Here is a 24,818-nt window from a genome sequence, read left to right on the forward strand (position 1 = left end):
GTTTTGTTTTTGTTTTTAATTTGTGAGTAGCTATTTAATTTTTCTTTCTAAAAATCTGGATTTCTGGCTTCTTTTGAAAAACTGGAAGATCTAGCAATGCTGGACCTGTATTCCCAACAGATGATTAGATCTGCATGGCAGGTGCCCCACTTAGGACGTGCTACCCCCAGTTCTCCACAATCCCTACCCATCCCTACCACCACCCCTGCCCCCCCCCATACATCCTTTACTTCCCTGCCCCTGTGGGCATGTGAGCTTGCACCAGACCAGCTGAGCGCCACCTTCTTTGGTTTCCCAACCCTGCTTAGTTGAAACTTTTTCAGCCAAGTCTTTAATCTTCCCTAACAGAGCAAACTACTCTTTTCTTCTTATTAAGAAGCAGAGAATATGTCCCCACTCACAAAACAAGTACCCTGCTATGTGTGCGTCCTTTGAACATTTTCTGAGCACCTGCTGTGTGTGTCACACTGTTAGGAGCTGGCGCCACACAGACGTGGAAGGCATCAGCTTCAGCTGAAGGTGTGCTGGGACACATGGGGCACCACCCATGACTGCTCAAGTGTTAGCTTGTGTCCCCAGTAAGGTAGGGGTTGGCAAATTTTTTTCTGCAAAAGTGTGATAGGAAATATTTTCAGCTTTGCAGGCCATTCGGTCACTGTCTCAACTATCCTGCCAATAGTAGCAGGAAAGCAGATAATTTTTATGAAAACCCATGCCAGCTGAATTTGACACCACGGCCTATCGTTTGCCAATACTGTGCTAAAATTTGTGTTTGATGTAGCAACATAAAATCCCTCAATTTCTAGGAAGAAAGGGGGGCAAGGGAGGGCTTTAAACTCATCAACCAGAAAACAGATCTGCTCCTATGATTTACTGGAGCAAGTCCTCCACCGTCTTCAAGAGGCCACTTTTCAGGGGCATTTCTTTGGTATCATACAGACCTGAGTTCTGGCTTTGCCACTTACCAACACTGGGATCTTAAGTAAGTTATTTCATCTTGTTAGGCATGTGTTTCCTTTTCATCAAATGAGGATAATAATTAGAGCCACCAGAGAGTCTGTGAGAGGGTTCCAGGAGATCGCTGGTACAAAGGGCTTTGGCACAGTACCTGCCACAGCCTGTGTGCTCAGGGATCACAGCCGTGCACATACCTCCAATGATGAACGAACGGATAGAAACTTGTACTTTCTCTAGATTTCTGACACCACACAGCAGGTGCCCAGTGAGTCTCGTCTGAATCCATGGGGTGCAGTCCTGACACGGCCTGGCCACGACGTTCCGTTCTAATCACCTCCACCCTCCCCAAATCCTTCAGTGCCATCACACTGCACACAAGACTGCCTCTTTTAAATAAGAACAAACTAACAACGATTTATATTGAGCTTTAAAAAAAAAATTCAAATGAAGGAAAAGAGAGTCAAGAAGCTAATCTGCAGAGAAATGTTATGAAGATTGTTCCTGAAGGCTTCTGGACATTGGTCTTCCCGGGGCTCCGTGGGGCCTCAGGGCAGCCTTCACCCTCCACCCAGCCCGTGTCTGACACTCTCCAGGCAACAGAATTCCCTGCCTCGGGCAGCAAAGCAGACAGGCCTGTGGGTGAGGGAGGTGGCATGCCACTCTCACAGGATCTCATGGCACCAGGATTTGGTTGGAGGCGTTGGGCATCGAGGTGAGAACCGGAGAGCCAGCCCTTGCTTTTCCAGGGAAGAAGTTGTGGAATAGTCAGGAAGGGCCTCTGAGTGGGAGGGCAGCCAGGCTGAGGCAGCAGAGAGTGATGGTCAAGGCAGAAGGAACTGCACATGCAAAGGCACCCAACCCCTTCTAATCCATACTGCTTGGCCTGGGGAGATGTGTGGGCACTTTAGATGTGGGGGGTGCTGAGACTAGATGGGAATCGTAGTTGTTACATGAAGAATCCACAGGTCGACCAGATGGAGGTGCTAGCAGCCCCACTTCCAAATGCACCTGGGGGGTGTGGGAACCCAGGAGTCAGGGCAGAAAAGGCCAAGAGAACAGGGAGCAGGATATGAGGTGTGGTGTAGCAGCCAGAGAAGGCCTCACTCACCTTCAGCTCCAATGGACACAAGCTTGACACCCTTGCTGGCTATGAAATCCAGGGCCTTGTTGACGTTGGAGATCTTGTGCACTCTCATTTTGCCTCTCTCCGGCTTGGCCAAGCGCTCCCCTGAATACAGACCAAGAGGGAGGGTGGGGGGGAGGTCAGATGCTGTTTCCCAGGAGTGGGGCTGCTCTCATGATACTTTCACCCAGGTGCAGCTGAGTGCCCCACCACCACCACCACCACCAGCAGGGACCAACAGGGAGAGTGGACCCTGCCTTTCCTGCCACTTCTCAAACCTACCACTTGCCTCCACCCAAAAGATCTGTAATCAGCCCCACATGTCAGGGACTTGGCTGGGCGCTAGGAATACAGGGGTGAGCAAAACAGTTCCCTGCCTCCATGCGCTTACGGACCAGGAGGAGACAGACCTTCAACAGAGAGACACACAAATGTACGCACATGAACAAACACCAAGAAAGATAAATGCTTAAAAAGAGGATGCAGAGGAGGGCAGGTGGGGGATGAAGGAGTTGTGGAATAGTCAGGAAGGGCCTCTGAGTGGGAGGGCAGCCAGGCTGAGGCAGCAGGGAGTGATGGTCAAGGCAGAAGGAACTGCACACGCAAAGGCATCCAATCCCTTCTAATCCATACTGTTTGGCCTGGGGAGATGTGTGGGCACTTTAGAATATTCTGAAAAAGTTCCCTAGTGTTTACGTGGAGCTGCCCACAGTGTTCCTCTCTTACTCGAGAACTGCTGCCTCTCGTGGGCATCCTTGGCTCAGCTCTAAGACAACTCTCCACCAGCAGCCCACCCCCTCCTCCAACTCAGGTTCCAGGACCAGAAGCTGCAGGCAAAGAGCCAGTTCTCCAAACACCCCAGCAAGGGTGAGCACTTCCAGCTTACAACAGAGGCCCTCAGGGACCCTTTTTAAACTAAAACTAAGGGGCAGGCTCCCTGCTCAGCGGGGAGTCTGCTTCTCCCTCTGCCCCTCCCCCTGGTCCTTCTCTCTCTCAAATAAATAAAACCTTTTAAAAAATAAATAAATAAATAAACTAAAACTAAAAATGGATTACATGCGTGCCCATAGCCGGGGAAGGGGCACATAGCTTTAGAGTCTCTAAAAGGCCAGACTCCAAAATGCTAAGAACTATCATCCTGGAGTCCGAGACTCAGGACCCTTGCACCTGCCACAGTCTCCAGCCCCACCTAACCACACGTCCCCTCCCCGCCACACCCAGCACATTAGTAGCCTGGCTGAGAGCAGGGCAGCCACAATGTGGGAGCAGCACTTCTCCAGGGGGCCTCCCAGCCCCCCAACTTCTAGAGAACAGACTTCCTGCCGCAGATATGATTAGGCCTGGCAGCTCCAGGGAAGCACAGCTGGGGTTTTATGATTAAATTAAGACTTTCCACTAGTGGTTCTCCCAAGGCTGTGGTCATTGCTTGGCCTCCCCAACAAGGTACTCTACCAAGCTCCTGGGCAGATGAAATGCCACAGGGACTCCCTCTCATAGGATGGATAAGGTGACACCCCATCCCGCTCCCCCACCTTGCAGCCTGAAGGCTCTTCTGCTGAAGCCCCAGCCCTTAGTCCTGCCAAGCACGGGCTCCCTAGCCAGCCCCCAACTGTACACACTGGCCAGCACAGGACTTCATTGGGACAGGGGAGGCAGCAGGCCAGCAGTTCTCAAACTTCAGATACCCAGCCCCCTCTCCCTGCCTCCTAAGTTTTTGATTTAGGAAGTTTGGGGTGAATGTGCAGGTGGAGAAGCGGTCCCGCAGGTTCTGGTGTCAGTAGTCCAGGGACACCACTTAGAGGACCTTGAGGGGCAGCCATCCCTTCCTTCTGTCATTCTACCCACCTCAAAGATGTTCGAGGATGAAATGGCAACATCTTAGTGACTCAATGTCCCCCACTCCAGGGAAAGAGACAAGCCCCCTTCACAGACGTGCACAGGTCCCCCTTGGGCACAGGCCCACCTGTTCAGTGGTGGTTATGCAGAAAAGCCCACTTCAGGGCATCTGGTCACTCTGATATTTGTTGAGCATCACATACATGCCAAGTACAATCCTGAGCACTTGGGACACAGAGATGAGACCATCCCGTCCCCCCAAGCAGCTCAGGGTGAGATGGGGAAAAGAACAAATGGGCCAAAAATGATCATGCTGTGGGAAAACTGACATAACCAAAGAATTAATGGGATGTTACAGGAGCCCAGAGTTGAGCAGCCACTCTTATGGGGAAAGCTTTCCTGGACGGAAACCCTGAGCTGAGTTTTAAAGAATGAAAAAGAATACTAGGTTTGTTTAAACTAAGAAATGTTGGAAAAGGAGGCAGTGAAGGACATTCTAATTTTTTTTTTTTTTTTTTTTTTTTTTTTTATTTACTTATGATAGTCACAGAGAGAGAGAGAGAGAGGCAGAGACACAGGCAGAGGGAGAAGCAGGCTCCATGCACCGGGAGCCCGATGTGGGATTCGATCCCGGGTCTCCAGGATCGCGCCCTGGGCCAAAGGCAGGCGCCAAACCGCTGCGCCACCCAGGGATCCCAGTGAAGGACATTCTAAAAGGAAAGGCAGTTAGAGGAAAACAGTATGGCAGTAGCTAAAAAATATTAAACACAGAATTACTATATGATCCAGCAATTCCACTTCTGGGTTTATACCCAAAAGACTTGAAAGCAGGGGCTCAAACAGGTAGATGTACACCCATGTTCACAGCAGCACTTTTCGCAATAACCACAAGATAGAAGCAGCACAAACGTCCACGAGAAGATGAATGGATAAACAGAATGCGGTATGCACCTGCAACGAGTATTAGCCTTAAAAAGGAAGGAGAGCCTGCACGTGGATGACCCTGCAAGACGTCACGATGAAATAAGTCACAAAAGGACATATACTGGATGAGTCCACTCATACGAGGTGCTGAGAACAGTCAAACAGACTAAGAGAAGGGTGACTGCCAGGGGCTCAAGGGAGAAGGGAATGGGCAGTCGCTGTTTCCAGGGCACGGAGTCTCCGTGCGGGATGACAGAGAGGTCTGCAGATGGTTGGCGGTGGCTGCACAGCAATGTGAATGTACTTAGTACTTAGTGAAATCGAAAATGTTCAAAATGCTAAGTTTCATGTTCAGTAGATTTCTACCACGCACACACAACCCCCCAGCCCTACCCCCACCCCACAACACACAGATTTCACCTGCAAGAGGATATTTCAAAGTGTTGGGGAACAAGTCAATTGGAGCTTCTGCAGAAGTGCAGAGAGCGTGTCCTTGGTGAGGACTGCCTGTCTCTTGGGGTGGCAGAGGGCCTGAGGTCTGATACCTTTTTGGGAAGTCAGTTGAACACAAAACAGGTGCCAGCTCACAAAGGATCCTGCAAGCTATACTAAGGAATGTGGGCTGCAGGCTTCGAGCCCTGAGGAGGCTCTGAAGGGTTCTAAGCAGGGAACAGCGAGACCATATTTGGGCCGTCAGATGGCCCCTCTGGCTGCGGTGTGGGTGATGGGACTGTGGCGGTGTAGAAGGAACTGGGAGGGGGTCAAAGGCCTCTGCGGATCATTGGGGTAGAGCTGATGTAGGCCCACACTGACACCACGCAGCAGAGGTCAAAAGGTAACAGAAGAAGGAAATAGAATGAACATAACCTGAATGCCAAGTTGGCAAGCAAAGCAGAGGAAGAGCTGTCTCTAATTCCTACATTAGGTTTGGGAGAAGAAGATTAAGATAATAGGAGGAGGGACGCCTGGGTGGCTCAGCGGTTGAGCATCTTCCTTCATCTCCAGGCCTGATCCCAGGTCCGAGGATAGAGTCCCACAACAGGCTCTCTGTGAGGAGCCTGCTTCTCCCTCTGCCTGTGTCTCTACCTCTCTCTGTATCTCTCATGAATAAACAAATACGATCTTGGGGAAAAAAAAGATTATAGGAGGAAAGAGATCTGTCAGGGCCAGGGGTAGTCTTGGGCATGCTGGGGAGCAGGGGGTGCTGAGGGACATCTGGGTCTATATGGGGCCTGAGGGAAAAGGCTGGACTGCGAGGAGGTCTGGGACTCACTGGCATCAAGGCAGAAGGTAAAGTGAAGAGAGTAGCTAAGATCACCCAGTGTATAAACCAAGATGAGAATGTTGGAACTACCAACCTCTAAGGAATGGTGGAGGAAAGGTATTCATAAGAAAGAGGAGCTCTGCATTCAAGAGGAGCTGTCCCTCCAGATTTCTGGACATCCAGATTCTACACTGGGGGCCAGATAAGGAAGCCGGATCCTCTAGATAAAGGGAGAGAGGGACTAGTGAAGCCACAGTTTAGAGATGGTCAGTCATGGTTACATGACGACCATGCAGTCCTAGCACTCTGGAGGGGAAGGGACCTCTGAGACTACCCTTCAAACTGCCTCTTTGTGCAAATGAGAGTGCTGAGGCAAAAAGGAAGTGACTTGTCCAAGGACGTGTGGATGGCTGGCAGCAGAGCTGGGACCAAACCCAGCCTCCTAGTCTGAATTCACACATGTCGCCCACAACTTCTTTCAAGAGACCCAAAGCTCACCATGACCAAAGGCAGAGCAGAAGCAGAGATGTCAGAGCAGCATTCCCAAAGTGGCCGAACCCAGCAGGCAGCACCTCGTCCTCGGCCAGGGTGGCCCACCTCACCTGAGATGACCTCCAGCAGCAGCATGAGCTTCAGTCCATCCCGGAAGTCCTCCTCGATGTTCTCGATCTGCGTGCCCGCCTTGCGGAGGTGGGAGTTGCACCATGCCGTGAACGTCTGGGCAAAGGAAAGAAGAGCAAGCAGTTAGGCTCCCCATGAGTCACATGGTCTCTGAGCCCTCACAGGGACCCCAGTGGGTCTCCAGGACCTACCTGCCTCATGCCCTCTCCAATTGCTGTGTGTAAGGCGTGGGTGGGCACGCGTGGGATGGACAATGCAATACCCTCTAGTGACTCCCCTCCCACAGTTCGAAGGGCCAGCAATTTACCTCTTCAATAAGGCTTCATTTCCATCATCACAGTTACAAAAACCCCAGGTAACAGATTAAGCCTTTATTAATTAATCAGGGCAAATTCATTCATTAAATCTTGGTCCATTTGGCAGCTGGCTAAGGGAAAGAATTAGTTAAGTCCTGCTGGACTCAAGAGTTCAGAGGCCCAGAATCAGGACAAGGAGAGAAAGGTGAGGATCCCAATGCGCACTATGTGGGTCTGGCATCAGGATGCAAAGCACCTCAAGCTGCAAAGGTGTGAGGAAGAATTCCAGAAAGGGCATCTAAGGAGACTAAATGAAAGACCATCTCTACTGTGACTTTCTAGTCTGCAGGATAGGGGGTAGAGGGTGGGGATAGGGGGCAGCAATGGCTGAAATGGCTTCTGGATAAACCAAGCAGTCCCATGCCAACAGCACCACCTTGTGGCTCACACAAGGAACAGGGCGACTCAAAAAACAGAAACAAAAGCCTGTGCTTTCCCAGGCTTTTCCCAGGCCCACCCAAAATGTGGGCAGGGGTTGCTCCCCTGCTGTCACGTTCCATGGGAAACAGAAAGAAGGGCTCTCTAGCTTCAGAACCAAACTACTTCTTGGCAACTCCAGGCATCTATGCACCAAATGTCACTCTCAACTACACAGGGGCTCAAGAGCTCGTGTCCAGCTCTCCTCCCACCCGCCCCACAAAGTTGCAATGGTGAGCAGCGAGTTACTCAAGCAGTAGCAGCCACCCCAGAACTCCCCCTCCTCCTAAGAAAGGTCATCAGACACATGACCCCCTTCCCCCACCACTTCCTCTTGCCCTGGGGAACAAAGGGAAGTGGCAAAGAACAGGCAGGAGGGAGGAACACCATACCATTAGGGGTAAAGAAATGGCTGCTTAGGTTTATAAGCAAGAGTTAAAGAGCCTGTGGGCAAGAAGAGATGGTATCAGTCCATCAGGTGTGGAGGAGGAGGCAGCATTAGGATACCCCCAAGTCTGGGCCTCATCTTTAAATCATGCTTCACGGGCAGCCTGGGTGGCTCAGCGGTTTAGCGCCGCCTTCAGCCCAGGGTGTGATCCTGCATGGAGCCTGCTTCTCCCTCTGCCTGTGTCTCTGCCTCTCTCTCTGTCTCTGTGTCTGTCATGAATAAATAAAATCTTTTAAAAATCAATCAATCAATCATGCTTCACTAAGAATTCACCAACATAGGTGACTTCTCTCTCCTGACAAACACTGTTCCAACTCTGTGGATCAGTCTGCTCCCGTGACAGCAGAGGCATGTGTATGCTATACAAAAGCTTCGGGAAGACTGGCATACAGACTGAGGGTGGGCAGGGGATATACACTCATCCTCAACCTGGAATGTCCTCCATGTCATGCTTGGCTAGCTCACTCTCATCTTCCAAGATCAGGCTAAGATATCACCTCCTCCTGGAAGCCTTCCTAAAAGCCAGCCATGACAACATCTGGGTTGGGAGCACAGAACCCAAAGCACTCTGTGCCCACTCCATCATTGCCCATATCCCACCATTGCATGGTGCTTGCTGACCACTTGTCAGAATGGGAGCTCCTGAGGGTGTGAACTCAGTGCTATTCTTAGAGTCCCAGAGCACAGAGTCAGGCACACAGCAGTGAACAAAAAAGCAAAACCCCTGTCCTATGCAGCAGACATTCTAGTGGGTGGAAAAATTGGGTAACTGGGTGAAGGAGCCAGTGAGGAATTCATGCAAAGTCAGGGGTGAGGGGGTCCTGGAAGCCCCAACTACACCTGTGGATGATGCCAGATGGTTATCGGGGCAAGGGGTTGGTGGACCAAATAGCACCCTCGGGGACCCTCCAGAAGTGTAAGCTCAGAGGAAGAATACTTACTGGGTGACCTTCCTCTAGTGTTGGCACTGTAACCTGGCAGGAGACCAGAGGTTACTTAGCCTCTCTTTTCATTTTGTTAAGACTTTTTTTATTGCAAAAAATATTAGAGGGGCGCCTGGGTGTCTCAGGTGGTTAAGTGTCTGCCTTCAGCTCAGGGTCCTGGGACTGAACCCCACGTCAGGCTCCCAGCTCAATGGGGAGTCTGCTTCTCCCCATTGCTCGTGCTCTCTGTCTCATCATTTCTCTAATAAAATCTTTTAAAAATATATTAAGAGAATTTATCTTGAAGAGAATTTATTTTGTGGTTCCATATTCTCTCCCAGCTGGGACCTACCCCGGTGTCAACATGCTGTATATATCTGGGGGGAGGGTGGCTTTTCTCATTTACCACCATCTGGAATTTCCACAGCGCTTGCCCTCCTCTCCCTTCCAGGCCCGCACTCAGCCTCTGCCCGAGGTTTTCTACACACTCAAGGTGAATTGGACCCCCGCTTGCACCCCTCCCTTCCCCACAGCAGGGAATAGTTTCAGGTCCCATCTGGCCAAGGTCCTGGTGGGAATCACCTGCATCTTGGCCCAGCGGGGAGCTGTGAAATCTGTTTATCACTCAGTTGTGGAGAGGGGCTGGGGACAAGAGGAAGAAGAGGCAGGTTTTGAAAAATATATACTGGTTTTGCAAGAGGAAAATGCTGCTGAAAGCAGCCAGCCGCATTTCCTGGGGAAGCCAGGCTCCAAGCTCTGGAAGACAGAAATGCACCTGTGTTTGCTCACGGCTCCCGCACAAAGGCCTGCTTCTGAGGCCTCCAGCTGCACGGCACTGCACTGGGTTAAATCCCTGGGTCTCCTATCCTCGGCCCGCAGGGGACTGCCTTGAAGGGGAGGGTGAGCACCTCCCATGCAGCTCAAGCAGAGGTAGGGCACAGTGGAGATAACCGGGTCACTGAGAACATGCCTGTCGGGGCGCACCAGATCTGGGTTTGATGCCCAAATCGACCATGTGCCAGCTGAGTGACTTTGAGATTACCCTCCCTAAACTTTAGCTCCCTGACCAGTGAAAGGGAGACAGTGAAAGCACTTTATAAACCCAAGAGGATTAGCTAGAAAACACTCATGAAGTGCCTGTCATTTAGAAAGCGGGGAAGGAAAAGCAGCTCCCCTGAAACCTACCGGTGGTTTCACTGCTCTGCGCCCCCCAGCCTGCAGCCGCCTCCCTGTCCTAAGCCACCAAACTCTGTCTGGGTCCCACTCCGAAACTAGTGCCCGAGCTCCACAATGACACCCAGTGTGTCTGAGACTCTGATGTGTTATGGGGAAGGACTAAAATTGTGGTATGCAGTACAGAACACCTGTGATTTGGCTTTCTCCGCAACAGAGAAGAAACCAAAGGGGCAACGGAGTGGGGAGGAGCGATGTGGGCTTCCAGGCACACCACGCAGCTATCTCCTCTCGTCCCCACCTGTTGTGTCTGAGACTGAAGATTCATGGTTCCCTGGCCGGGGCAGTCCTCCACAAGCTCCTCAGTAAAGAGCTTAATAAACTGGATTCACAGCATAGAGATCAAGTAATTTCCACCAGAAACGCAAAGGGTGGAGATGTCCCAGTTGCTCGTGAAGATGCACGAACAGGGGATCCCTGGGTGGCGCAGCGGTTTAGCGCCTGCCTTTGGCCCAGGGCGCGATCCTGGAGACCCGGGATCAAGTCCCACATCGGGCTCCCGGTGCATGGAGCCTGCTTCTCCCTCTGCCTGTGTCTCTGCCTCTGTATCTCTCATGAATAAATAAATAAAATCTTAAAAAAAAAAAGAAAAGAAAATGGGTCACTGTTAAGTGACACTACCGATCAAGTGGAATCTGGGTGACCGGTCAGCATTGGCACAGAGTCTGAGTTGCTGGAGCATCGGGAGAGCTGGCGTGGGATGGGCAGCCTCTCTAGAGGCAGCATGGGGGAGGGAGGTGAGGAGAGCAGGGCCAGGAAGCAGACAGGTGGTTACCAAGACATGGGAGAGCATTCTGGATGGTGAGCAGATCAGAAACATGTCTTTGCAGGTAACTCTGAGACCTGGGGCTCTCTGATCAGAGGACAGAAGAGAGGACTCAGCAGCTTACCTCAAAGATTTGAAAGACCTTCCTGTGAATGAGGAAATAAGCTTGTTAGGTACAGCCCCAGGCAGGACAAGGCAGGAAGCAAAGTGAGAAACATAGATTCTAGAGCAAGATTGACCCAGATCCAGTCTCAGCTCTGCTGCTGAGTGATCTTAGGCAAGTGACTTTACTTAATCTCCACATCTGTAAAATGGGTGTAAGAATAGAACCTGGTCAGCCTGGGTGGCTCAGCAGTTTAGCGCCGTCTTCAGCTCAGGGTGTGATCCCAGGGTCCAGCATTGAGTCTCACATCGGGCTCCCTGCAGGAAGCCTGCTTCTCCCTCTGCCTATATGTCTCTGCCTCTCTCTGTATCTCTCATTGGAAAAAAAAAAAAAAAGAATAGAACCCACCTCAAAAGATGGCGAGGAGCAATGCTGCAAATACATGTCAACTACTGAGTACAATCACCCACACATAAGGCTCAATGAATGGTGGCTACCATTATTAGGAAAGTGCCGGGAACACTAGAGTTCAATGTAATAAACAGACCAAATGTTGTATGTACAGTGTGCAATCTGCCAAAGGCACGTGCTTGGTGAGGGTGCTGGGAAGGGATCCACATAACCCTGGGGGCTGAGCTAAGTCCCTTATGATGCTGATTCTTTAAGAGACCAAGACAGTCCTTAAAAATGTTACTTTAGAGATGTGTTTAAAGAGCTCAGTTACCAAGAGTCACACTTAAACGTGTGAGCAGGGCTTCTCAACCTCCGTACTATTGATATTTGAGGTTGGTTTCTTGTCAGGGGTCAGGGGGCCTGTCCTGTGCATCACAGGATGTTCAGCAGCAACCCTGGACCCTCCCATGAGATGCCGCTAACATCTCCTCATTTCACGTGGTGACAACCAAAGACCACCACCAGTCAAGAACCTAGAGGAGATAAACATATGCCATATAAAAGAACAGTATTAGTGGCTAACATCTACTAAGCACTTGGTGTATACAAGACCCTCTTCTGAGTGCTCTAACCCCTTTAACTCATATATCTTCATAACAACACTGTGAGCCAGGCGCTATCATTCTGCCTTATTTTACAGATGAGGAAATGAAGCCTCAAAGAGGTTTTTTTTTTTTTTTTTTTTTTTTTAAGATTTCATTTATTTATTCACGAGAGACACGAGAGAGAAGCAGAGACACAGGCAGAGGAAGTGCTTCTTAATCAGGCTCCATGCAGGGAGCCTGATGTGGGACTCAATCTCCGGTCTCCAGGATTAGGCCCTGGGCTGAAGGCAGGCGCCAAACCGCTGAGCCACCCGGGCTGCCTCTCAAAGAGGTTTAATAAGTGAGCAGAAGGAACAAGCGTAAGGAGAGTGGGGCTGGGGCTCCTGGCTGGCTCGGTCCATAGAGCATGTGATGCTTGATCTCAGGGGCTGTGAGCTGGAGCCCTACGTTGGGTGTAGAGAGTACTTAGAAATTAGAAGTTATTTTAAATTAAAAAAATAAAAGGCCCTTAGAGTCTCTGGCTCTACTGTGGGAAAACATGAAGTCTTTTTTTTTTTTTAATACTTTATTTGACAGAGAGAGAGAGCACAAGCAGGGGGAGCTGCAGAGGGAAAGGGAGAAGCAGGCTCCCCCCTGAGCAGGGAGCCCAATGCAGGGCTCAATCCCAGGACACTAGGATCATGACCTGTGCCCGAGGCAGATGCTTAACCGACTGAGCCACCCAGGCGCCCCACATGAAATCTTTCTAAGTCTCCTAACAAAAAAAAGTGGCACACATAGGAACATACAATGTGTTGACACGAGCACTGAGCACAAGACAGTGCTTAGCACAGGTACCCCTCCTAACACCACAGCTGCCACCAGCCATCTAGGGATCTGGGAGCAAAAGCTGACAGGACTTCCTGCCAGGAGTAGTGGGGCCTCCCCTCATTAGGGCTTGATCGAGGACTGATAACCTGGCACCAGGGTCAATTAGATGTGCCACACACACTGCCATACTTTGTGAACTGAAACAAAGGTACCAATTTTCATTCGTTACCTTTGCAAAAAATAAGTTCCTGCTAATTCCCACTGCAGGGTAGGTATAGGGACAAGGCCTGCAGCATGTCACAGCAGGCAGGCCAATGTGATACCCCCCTGGGGAAAGCTACTCACCACGGGGAACTGAACTGCACACAAGCCCTAGCCCAGTGCTGGGGCGCTGCTCTGGGTAAGTAATGCTAAATAAAAGGCATGAGTATGAAAATGTTCTTGTCAGCCTTACTGGAGAGGAAAAAATTAGAAATGGCCTGAAATTATATTAATAGAGCATTAGTAAAGTAAATTATGATTCATCCACTTAATGGAACATTACACGATCACAATGAGGCGTTCTGAAACTATATATTATTAGGGAAAAAAAAACCTTAAATATAATTAACAAAAAAGGCAAGATATAGAACTGTTATGTACTGCAGGTTCAAAATTAAGTGAGTGATCACAGGAACATGAAAAGCACCTGAAAAAAAAAAAAAAAAAACCATCCACACGTGAACAGTGCTGGTGCCCCAGGAACCAGAGGTCCACAGCTTTCTCTGCTTCCCTTGTTCAGGCACCTGCAAATATGGCCGGTGTTAACCATCTGCTCCCTCACCCTTCTCCCTGCTAGCACTTTCCTTTTTGATGTTTACTCGCCACCGAGCACAATCCAGGCCATCCACTCTTGGCTGACCTCACCAGAGAAGCCTCCGTTGACAAAGGTGCCTTTTCTATTGGTCACACAACAGAGTAAACAAGATAACCCACCTGCAGCCAAATAAGACGGGTTGGCAGTGGGGGAAGGACAGGAGCGCCACCTCACTCATCCACAAGGCCCCACGCTCACGTGCTGACCACACCTCTCCCAGTCACATCCTCCTACTCCTCTGGGATCCTTCCAGGGGAGCTATTGTTCAGGAGGCAGGGGTCAGGGAACCTGAGCCCTGCTCTGCCTCAGCCAGGTGTTCGTGTGATCCCAGATAAATCACCTCGACCCCTTCCAGCTATGTAACCCCAAATATGTCCCTCATTCCTTGCAGGCTGGAATCGAGCAACTTTTCCCGTCAAAACATGCCTAATTAAAAGACAGCAGCACAGACGTGAGCAACGCTTGTGGTGAGCATAGCATACTGCACAGAATTGTCGAGAATCACTACTGTACACCTGAAATTAATGGAATGCCACGTGTCAACTATACTTCATTAAAAAAAAAAAAAAAGACACAACCAAAGGACAATCTTTTGTTCCTTGTAGGGTTGATTCTGATTGGTAGGCTCTGCTCCTAATCAAAAGAGGCCAATAAATTCCATAGGGACAGTTTCATCTCTATGAACTCAAAGATCTGTGTTTCAGTGTTAAGACTGCCAGCTCCTGCCCTCACAACCAGACACCTGCTAGTAGTTTGCTGATCATCCACAAAAGCTAGATGTCAAAATATCCCTGGAAGGACATACAGGGACCTGAAAGAGTGGCTGCCTCCAGGGAAGGGAGTGGGGCCTCCTGACAGAGGGGGGGAAGGACATTTGCTTTTTTACAGAATGCCCTTTTGTTTCTTTGGAATTTTACGCCCCATACAGTCATCACCTAGTTAACAACAACAAAAAAGCTACACAAATATAAGAAAAGCTGGGGTACCTGGGTGGCTCAGTGGTTGAGCTTCTGCCTTCAGCTCAGAGTGTGATCCCTGAGACCCAGGATCGAGTCCCCCATCGGGCTCCCTGCATGGAGCCTGTTTCTCCCTCTGCCTGTGTCTCTGCCGGTCTCTCTGTCTCTCATGAACAAATAAAGTCTTTAAAATATAAAGTCTATCTGCAAGCATATACATTTATTTAAGTCAGACCTCTGCGATGGGATACAGGAAACTTCCCATTTGTTTGGGAATTTTTTTGTAGGGGTGAGGGATCAGTGCTCATATAGTATCGGGGGTGGGAGGGAAACAGCTGTTTCCAAAATAAAAAAAGGAAAAAAAAATTCAACCCATCTCCTTAAAAGAATTAGTAAGAGAATCAAATAAGATATTTTATAGAGAAAGGGTTGTGGAAAACTTTAAAGTGCCTTATCAGTGTAGAATATTACAAGAAAGTCATAATTAGGAGCCAGGGCATGAGGATAAATCAGTCATTGTGCGCATGCGCACACACACGCGTGCATGCACACACACACACACACACACACCCCTACTCCAATAGTTAGTAAACTACTAACTGTGGGGGAAGATGAAAAGCACTACCCCCTGGCCAAGTAGCTCCAGAAAAACCCCAACCTAGCTTCTAAACCTCATGAAAGTGGTACATGGCTGCTCATTCTCAATGCCCCTCCCTGGAATAGAGCAACCCAGACTAGATTCATCAAGTAAAAAATCAGTTCTCCGGCTGCCAGTCCCCAACACCCCTTCCAGTGGGTGCTCTGCTGTGGCTGCCAGTCAGAGCGCAGCACGTCCCTGGTGGTGCCACTGGCTGCGGTGGGTGGCCATCAGATCAGGGGCCCCTAACGGGGCCGGGCCAGCACGTGTGTGCAGGGCTTTGTTCTCCCAGCACCTGCTGGCCCAGCCAGGGTGCCTTCTCTCTCCCTCAGGCCACCCTGGAGACCCTCTCGTCCCCACACACATGGCCAGTCGAGCTAGGGTGTGGGCGCTAGGTGGTTTGTCTAGGCAGAGAGCTGCCCAGAAGTGATCTCAGATGCCCGCTGCTCTCATAACATAAACAGGAGTATCTGGTTAACTTATCGAGGGCACACTGCCAGCCTTTCAAAGCAAGCTGTCAGCTGGCTCGTTCAAAGATGAAAAGCAGAGTCCTCAAGAACATCTCCACCCAGATCTATTTACTTTCCCCCAACCTGGGAGTGGTTGCTGACAAAGTTGAGAGCCGCCAGGCAGTTTCCTCTGTTTGGAAACGGCACCTCTCTAACAGCTTGCCCCCCAGGCTACATGAATGCTGGGATCCTGGAAAGTCAGGGTGCAGGTGGCTGGGGCGCCCGGCAGAGCCAGGCTTTGGAACTGGACAGGGCTGGAGTTGCAGTCCCACCCACACCTCTCACCAGCTCTGTCAGGACAGGACTCTCAGTCTCGGCCTCTGGATGCCCACCTATAAAATGGGGATAGTAAGGCCTACACAGCACAGCATGAGAAAGGACCAAATGAGATCTTACATTCTTAATTAAAGACCATCTGCTGCTGTGTCCATAGCAGACACTTTAAAAGTCTTAATCCAGCCTCTGTCCCTCTATGTGACCTTAATTAACCTGTCCAGGCCTCAATCGCTTCATCTGACAAATGGGATACATAATACCCCTGCTTTGCAGGTTGTTGTCAAAATGAGGCCAATGGAAGCAAACAGAACAGAGCAGGAGCCCATAAACGTCCGTTGCCATACTGCTCTCACTTCCCAAGCCTTTCTGTTGAATCAAGGTTAATTATTCACAGAGCTCTACAGGCTGGAAAGAAAGACATCCTGTTTTTTCTTTCCCCCCACTAATGAGGAAATCTTGAGATCAGCCTCCCAGCCAGGTTGGGAGACTAGGTGGGGAGCAAGGGCCTGTGTGTGTTTCCTGGTTTATGTCCACCTGCAGCCCATGTTGGGAGACAAAAGGGTGGCCAAGAGCAGGGGACTGAATGGCTGGCTCATCCTGGTCGGCGGTTGGACCTAATGAACATGCTCGAGTTGGAGAGAGCTCCAGGAGCATCCTTCTTGACAAGGCCCTCAGAAAGCAGACCAAGGCCTGGGCAGCTCGGTGCCTTCCTGCCATGTAGGTGGCACTTGCAAGCTCCTGAGAGACCTGGGGACCATTTTAAAAGACAGGTGGCGTGTGATCCCTGTGAAGAAGCAAAGGCTGTCCTGTTAGCTCCCGGCCAGTGAGAGTCAGCTGCCTCCACCAACCTCCACCTCCACAGCCAGAGACCAAAGAACAGCAATGGCTGGCAGCCATGGGCAGGCTCCGTCAACTGTGGCCTCTGTGATCCCGGTCCACTGGGCCTCAGCTGTCACATCAGTAAGACGAAGACAAACATGAGCATCTATTCCACACGGTTGTTGTGTGGGAGTGTTGCCTGAGCTGATGCGAAGGGCTTAGCCCAGTGCTGCACTCAGATTAAATGCTCGCTAGATGTTAAAATCCAAAAAGCTATCTACAGAGACAGAAAGTAGAGTCCTGGTTGCTTAGGGCTGGAAGCAGGGGAGAGAGAGGGCCCAGCTAAGGGACATGGGGTTTTTTTTTGAAGTGATGAACATGTTCTCCAACTGACTGCGAGGATGGTTGCACAGCTGTGAGTGTACTAACCACCATTTGACCATATCCTTTAAATGGGTGAAGTGTATGTAAATTTTATTTCCAAAAAGTGATTCTAAAAACAAACAACTAAACTAAAATGTTCCAGGACCCCACTAAGCCTCTTACCATGGTTTCATTGTTGTTGTTCACCCATTAGTCTCACTGGCAAGAAACCAGCCAAAAAAGCAGGCTCTGGACCCTCCCCGGCTCCAAGCCCCAGCTCCACTGCCTGAACTAACTACCCAGCTACTGACTGTGGCCCAAACGCAAGCTAACTCGAGGATTCCAAGGCGACAGGGACCGCTCTCCCCTTTGGTCACATGGAGCACTGGAGCCAGGCCTGAACTGTGAGCTGGAGGTACCACTGGCCTTCTCGAGGCCTCCCTGAGGAGTAGCCACTTTGAAGGTCAGGTCACAGCCCAGGACCTCTGCTCCTCTGGCCACACCCCACAGCAGGGCGACATCTTGCTCTGGAGACCAGCATGAGAAGGACCCACTGACCACTGCCGACTTTGGGCTGCTCCCACCTGGAACACCGCCCCCACGTCTGGAGTCCAGCTCTGGCCCCTGCAGGTCTGATAGCACACAGGCCTCGGCAGGCTGTAGCTCACAGGAGTAGCCCACATTCCTTTTCCAAAGAAGGAAAAGCCACCCAAAAGTGAGGTCATTTGGTTTTTCTGGCAAGGACGTGCACAGCTATCGGCCACTCAGTTACACAGAAAACTTCCCTGGATGACAAGGATTTGGCCCAGCCTGGTATTCATAAAATTTGGGGACTTGTGGTCTGGCCAACTTGACCCTAACTAGACTTCCCTGTGTAGCAGAGGTGTGACCCTTAACTTTACATCTCGAAGCCCCAATCTGTGAAAGCACATTGAGTAGAAACGGTCCTGCAAGAGCATACGAACTGTGTGTATGACATGGTCAGCAGGCTCCATGCAGGAGTTATGGAGGTTGCCTTGGTGCCTGGTGTCTTCCTGAGCCTGGGCCAGCATGCTCCAGCAGGCCCTGCACCCCACCTCCTCCAGCCCTGGACTCCTTGACCCTGCCACAGACACATGACCAATAGGAACTCAGCACCAGTCTGGCCCAGCCTGAAGCCAACACCACGACGGCACCCACCTCCCACCTGAGGGACTGCCATGCAGCAGCCACATGACCTCACACCAAATACAGGTAGAAACATAGCCTCCTGAGGGCAAGTTCAAAGCTCCAGGGAACCCAGAGGCACCCCATGCAGAAAGCAGGGGTGGCGGCACGAGCTGGGATTCCAAGAACTGGAAGCATCACAAGCCGGGAGGAATTTCCCCGGTGCCTGGTGGTGGGGGAGCACAAACTTCCCGAACAGTATATAGGTAAGGTATAGACCGTACCTATAAACTGGTGCTCCTTGGGGCACAGGGGCTTTCTGTAGAAGACCTCCACAGCTCTCATCGATGACAGCAACTACCCCGTGCCTAGGAGCAAGTTTCTGGTTCCTGGAGCACTGAGTGGAGAAGGGAACTGAGGCTGAGACCCCTCCAGTGAAGCCTTCTACCTTCACTCAGAGTGGGAAATAATGGGGCACCAGCCAGCATCACCCACCCAACCACCCAGCTCCACCCGCACCAGTCCTGGATCTAAGAGCCACAGGGGCAACTGGCCTCAGGCAGTCCCTGGCCTGGATCAGGGAGGGAAGCTAAAGGGCAGCCCAGGACACTGGGCTAAGAGTCACCCCCAGGGCTCATATCCTGCCACGAGAGAAAGTCCTGGAGCTGGTGGCTCCCTAGGGATATAGAATGGGCCGGGCAGGTTTTTCTTCTAAGTCTCAGTTTTAGGGAGGTGGAAACAGGGTTTGAACTCTTGTCTCTTTTGGCTTTCTGAACACAAAGCCCATTGAGAGAGATCAGGAATAAATTAAAGGGGCAGCCAAGTTGGGGATGTGTATGCCAAAGTGTGGGCCACTGGCTTGTTTGGGCTTGGATTGGTCTGATGTCAGCAGCCTCCCCCAGAGTGGTCCACAGCAGATGCTCCTGACTTGCCTGGCTCCAGGATCCCCTGCCTGTGAGCTGGATTCACATGGGACTTGAGGTCAACACGATGGGCTCCGAAATCAAGGCATGACAAATGTTAATCAAAGACTCATATAAATAACGGTGTATGTGCTGAGTTTAAATGTATATATGAATTGTTCTGGAAGGTATGAGGCTAAAACAGGCCCCTAACTTGGTCATGTGTGTGTGTTCAGGCGTGCATGCATACCCACACCTGACTGCTGCTCTGAGGAAGTCGATGAATTTTTTTTTAAGACTTATTTATTTTAGAGAGGGAGAGAGCACACACATGAAGAACAAAGGGAAAGGGAGAGAGAATCTCAGGCAGACTCCATGCTGAGTGCAGAGACTGATTGATACAAGACTGGATCATGTCCTGAGTCTGAGATCATGACCAGAGCCGAAACTAAGAGTTGGACACTTAACTGACTGCACCAGCCAGGTGCCCCAGTCAGTGAATTTTTAAAGCTGAGGAATTTTAATTAGGTGATAAGACTGTAAATGTGAAGGGGAGGCCATATAATTTATCATCCAAATCAGGGCACTTCAAAATAAGAGGAGGTGCTATTAATAATTACATCAGGGCATCCACTGATCAATGAGTATACACACACACACACACACACACACACACACATATACACACACACATAGGATATTACTCAGCTATCCAAAAAATGAAATCTTGCCATTTGCAATGACATGGATGGAACTAGAGGGTATTACGCGGAGTGAAATAAGTCAATCAGAGAAAGACAATTATATGATTTCACTCATATGTGGAATTTAAGAAACAAAACAGAGGAGAGTTGAGGAAGGGAGGGAAAAATAAGGCAAGATGTAATTAGAGAGGGAAACAAACCAGAAGAGACTCTTAACCATAGGAAACAAACAGGGTTGCTAGAGGGTAGGTAGATAGGGGATGGGGTATTTGGGTGACGGGCATTAAAGAGGGCACTTGATGGGCACCTGGGTGGCTCAGGTCGTGATCCCGAGGTCCTGGGATTGAGTCCCACATCGGGATCCCCTCAGGGAGCCTGCTTCTCCTTCTGCCTGTGTCTCTGCCTCTCTCTCTGTGTCTCTCATGAATAAATAAATAAAATCTTAAAAAAAAAAAAGGGCACTTGATGTAATGAGCACTGGGTTTTATATGCAACTGATGAATCACTGAACTCTACCTCTGAAACTAATGATACACTATATGTTAATTGAATTTAAATTTTAAAAAATATAAATACATCAGGACAACAGGTGCAAACCAAGCCATATGGTCACCTTATGCACATGTGTGGGGTAGGGTGTGGTCAGGAGGGCGAGGCCACCCAAGCGGAGGGAATCAGTCCTCAGGCACAAGGGAATGAAGCCTTGGACCACTGGACAATGGTGCAGGAGGAAGGCGGGGGGGCAGAGGCTGAGGTCAGCCGACCACAGGGGTTTGAGGCTCATACGCAAGGTTAGGATGGTTTCTCCTGAGAACAAACGGAAGCCACTGCAGAGGTCTGTTTGACTTCAGTGGAGTGTCGGAAAGGGTGAGGATGAGGGGGGTGCAGGGATCAGGTGTTGGATGATACATAATTACACCTGCATCTTGGAAAGAGATTCCTAATTTTGGTGTGAAGAACAGATCAGAGGTGGGCAAGAACGTCAGCAGAGAACAGTCAGGAGACCAAACAAAGGTCCAGGCAAGAGATAAAAGAGGCTTAGCCCAGGGCTAAGTGGAGACAGAGAGGTGGGTGGACGCAAGTACACCTGGGGGTCAAGGAGGGATCAGAGGTCACCCTCAGATTTTGTACCTGAGCCAAGAGATGGATGAATGGATGAAGGTGCCACCACCGGAAGCCAGCTTTCCACCACACGCCCCTGCCCAGCCAGACACCCGCAGCACCTCACTGCGGCTGCAAAGGAGGGTCTACAGGCCTCAGCCTGACAATCTAATGTGAAAGTCAGCGTGGAAGGATCTGAGCGGCCAGGACGCCCTCCCAAGCCCACCGGCCACTGCTCTGTCAGTCCTCCCCACCTCCCTGTGAGGTAGGCTCTACCACTGATCCCATCTTACAGGTGACAAAGCAGACACGGAGCCCACAAAGTCACTCAAGGTCACATCAAACAGTACGTGGAGGAGCCAGAATTTAGGCTGCAGAGCCCAAGCTTCTAATCACAGGCTCGGCCAGCCTGGACCGACCCACCCGAGGGCCCAGCAGCAGGGCACGGGCACCAGCCCCGCATGAGGCTCCCCCCCGCCCCGCACTGCCCACGGGCCCCCTGTCACCCCGACCCAGGCAGATCACCCTCCAGGAGTGGAGCCGGGGAAAGGCGGTCGTACTGTGCAGAAGGGACGGACAGCCTTGGTCTTAGAACAGCCTAAAGGAGCAGGTCCAGGGCCACCCTCCCGCCCTCCCCAAGCCTTTCCACCAAAACCCAGAGAAAACCTGGTTGAAATCATTAAGAGCCTTCTAAAGGGAAACTGGAAAGGGCTTTCCTTTATGGACCAGGCCAACCTTGGGAACAAGAAAGCAGGTGAGGCAGTGGAGCCCTGTACTGGGAAGGGCCGGCTGACCCTGGCAGCAGCCCCTCCTCACTTCTCACACACTCTGAGCAGGGGGCTCACCCCGCCTCTGCTTCGAGAAGGCTTCCCAGACCTAACCATACAGGGTAGAGGGGCAGGAGAGGTGGACACTAGCTACCCACAGGACTTCGACGATTCCACCAACAGCCCTGAGATGATATTTGAGCCCTGTCCACCTGGCCCATGCCACCTCCCTATCCTCCTTCTATCTATGGACCCACAGTGGCCGTGAGACAAAACCCACGGCTTATCATGCTCAGCTGGGCCTGGCTTTCAGAAAGCACACCTGGGGAAGTGTCCCCAGCTGAGTGGGTGTCAGGGCTCCCAGCCGGCCACCACCCTACCACCTATTCACTATGGCTGGTCTCTCTCTGCAGGCCTCCCTCATGGGGCAGCAGAAAGACGCCACTGTTCCCCCTCTGCCACCACCACAACCATGATACTCACCTCCTTCTTGTCACCCCACCTCTCTCCATCCCCCACCTTTTCCATGCTTCAGTAGAATGTTTGCAGGGACAATGGACACATGGCACTGGGAGATCCAAGTTCTAATTCTGGTTCCACCACAAGGGAGCACAGGGCCCCAGACTGTCCCAGAAGCTTCACGGTCTCCTCACCTAGAACATCTTCCACTTTAGGGGGGGCCACACCTGCCTCATAGCTGTCTCAGTGGACTCTTGTGAAATCAAATGACACAGCCACTAGGACAGCAATCTGAGGGCAGCAAATGCGAGAGTTTCCAAAATTGGCCTCATTATAAAACATGCTGAAAAGGCAGATCCTAGGGATCCCTGGGCGTCTCCGCGGTTTAGCACCTCCCTTCAGCCTGGGGCATGATCCTGGAGACCCAGGATCAAGTCCCGCGTCAGGCTCCCTGCATGGAGCCTGCTTCTCCCTCTGCCTGTGTCTCTGCCTCTCTCTCTCTTTGTGTCTCTCATGAATAAATAAATAAAATCTTTAAAAAAAAATGAAAAGGCAGATCCCACCCCCAACGACCGGCATTCTGGTTCAGGAGTTCTGGGGTGGGACCCATGAATCAGAATTTTTAACAAGTATCAAGTACTCCAAGTGAACCCTATAATCAAGCAAGTTGGTGCAACTCTAGTCTCCGAGAAACATAGAGGAAGTCTTACCACCTTGCCTGTGCAGAGAAGGGCAAGAGGCGTTTGCTAGAAGCGCTCCTTGGCTCTGTGCACACATAGGAGATAACAATCCCTGCCCACACTTAGGGGGCCACCAGGTCCGGGACATCAACCGGAGTGGTTGACATCCTTCGTCTCATTTAGTCTTGGCAGGGACCCTGCAGGATAGATTGCCTTCTTTAGACAGAAAAAGAAACTAAAGCTCAGCATAAGGATCTGCTCAAGGACACAAGGCTAAGATGGCAGAGCTTCCCTTCACCCCAGAACTGGCACCACCAAAGCTTGAGTTCTTCTCAACACACTGCAGCCTGGCAAGAGGAACTGTCCTGCAGATGGGGCAGGACAGTTCCAAGGAGAAGACAGCGGCAAGTAGGACCACCCTTCTGTTCCCTCCCCCGAGCCTGGATGGGGTCCCAGTCATCCTATCCTGCAGGACAAACGGGGACCCCACTTCATGGACACGGAGGCTGCTATTTCCTGTCTTCAAATATAAGGGAGACAGGGGTCCGGGAGCCGGCAATCCATGAAGGTAGGCGGGACCCAGCGTGGAGAGTCCTGAGCCAGAATGCCTGGAGTTGAAGTGAGGGTCTGGCAGGAGAGGGTGCAGGGATCCAAGAACATGTAGCATTGGAATGAAGCCCAAGGTACCCTGGACCCCTTCTTCCCCCAAACACATAATCCCTGCTAAGTGGGTGGCAGCAACCCCATGACAATGCATGGAGAGGAAGCTGCAGCCACCCAGCCAGAGAGCTTCACACCACCCCTTCCTCCTCCCATCCAGCCTCTCCCGGGGGGCTCGGCCTGGGACCAGGCAACAGAGCAGCACAGGGAAAGCACAGGGCAGTCCCCAAACCTCACCTTCCAGCACCAAGTCCTCACCTGGGCCTGGTGGCTGGTGCCTCCCCTCCCACTTGAAGGGCACAGCAATGACCACAGCTGACAATCAGTGACATTTATTTACCATACAAGCACTTTGTACCGGTTATCACACATACTCTTTGCAACAACTTTAAGAGTTAGATTTTGACCCCCATTTCAGAGATGGAAAAACTGAGGCTCCAGAGGGTTAAGCACCCCAGCTGGCAAAGAACAAGCCCTCAACCAAAAACCAGGAGTTCTGAGACACCAAATTCCACAGTTCCTTCCCCTGCTTTCTCCTCCCTCACTGGGCATCTACTGAGCACAGGGTACCAAACCAGCTACTACCAGAAAAAGAGATGGCCCCACTCCAGGGAGCCCCAGCGGAGCTGACGGATGGATGTGGCTCATGGTGGAGCCAGCAAGCAGGCAGAAACCAGTTTGCTCTGTGTGGGGCTCCAGGTGCAGCCATACTTGGCAGCCCGGCTTGAGACAGTGGTCAACTGCAGATGCAGCAGATGTGGTGAGAACAGAAATCGGGAGAGGACATTCTGCTCTGTTATCTAGAAACAGACAGAACTTCTCTCCAAAGGAAGCTAGGAAATTTTACATCAGTCTCTGTAACTCAGTGGCCAAAAATCTATCTCACAATTACCCTCCAGGAGAGCCTCTGGCACAGAAACAGCCTGGAACAGGAAGATCGGGAGAGGGGCAGAGTGGGAGGCATGGAGAAGAGTGGGGCCCTGCTGGTTCTGGGGACCCCACTCCTCTCCAGAGTGCCCAGGAGGCTGCAGTCCCCTTCCCAGGATCTGTAGCAGGAAAAAGGCTGGGACCTGGCCCCAAAAGATGCCAGAGCTTCTCATTAACTTGGTGGCTCAAGACTTCCCCAGAGCTGTGCCACAGCCAGCACCAGCCATGGTAACCCCATAGTGATCCCATGGTGACCCAGCTGGCCAGCCCGCCCACC

The 24,818-nt window shown here is 51.1% G+C and overlaps 1 protein-coding gene across 5 annotated transcripts in view; it reads right to left on the bottom strand.

The window, feature by feature from the left end:
- ACTN1 (actinin alpha 1) overlaps positions 1–24,818 on the bottom strand; it is a 93,263-nt gene that overhangs the window by 35,857 nt on the left and 32,588 nt on the right. For 4 of the 5 annotated variants that reach the window (XM_038545053.1, XM_038545052.1, XM_038545049.1 and 1 more), the window contains exons 2-3: positions 6,707–6,821; positions 2,066–2,185 (exon numbers count right to left, since the gene is read on the bottom strand). In XM_038545053.1, the coding sequence (XP_038400981.1) occupies positions 2,066–2,185; positions 6,707–6,821 (235 nt within the window). Of the gene's footprint in view, positions 1–2,065; positions 2,186–6,706; positions 6,822–22,298; positions 22,359–24,818 lie in introns of those variants that run through there. The other variant, XM_038545051.1, reaches the window with a different exon arrangement.

The sequence above is a fragment of the Canis lupus genome, chromosome 8 (genome assembly GCF_011100685.1).
Source record: "Canis lupus familiaris isolate Mischka breed German Shepherd chromosome 8, alternate assembly UU_Cfam_GSD_1.0, whole genome shotgun sequence".
In the NCBI taxonomy this organism is placed as follows: Eukaryota; Metazoa; Chordata; class Mammalia; order Carnivora; family Canidae; genus Canis; species Canis lupus.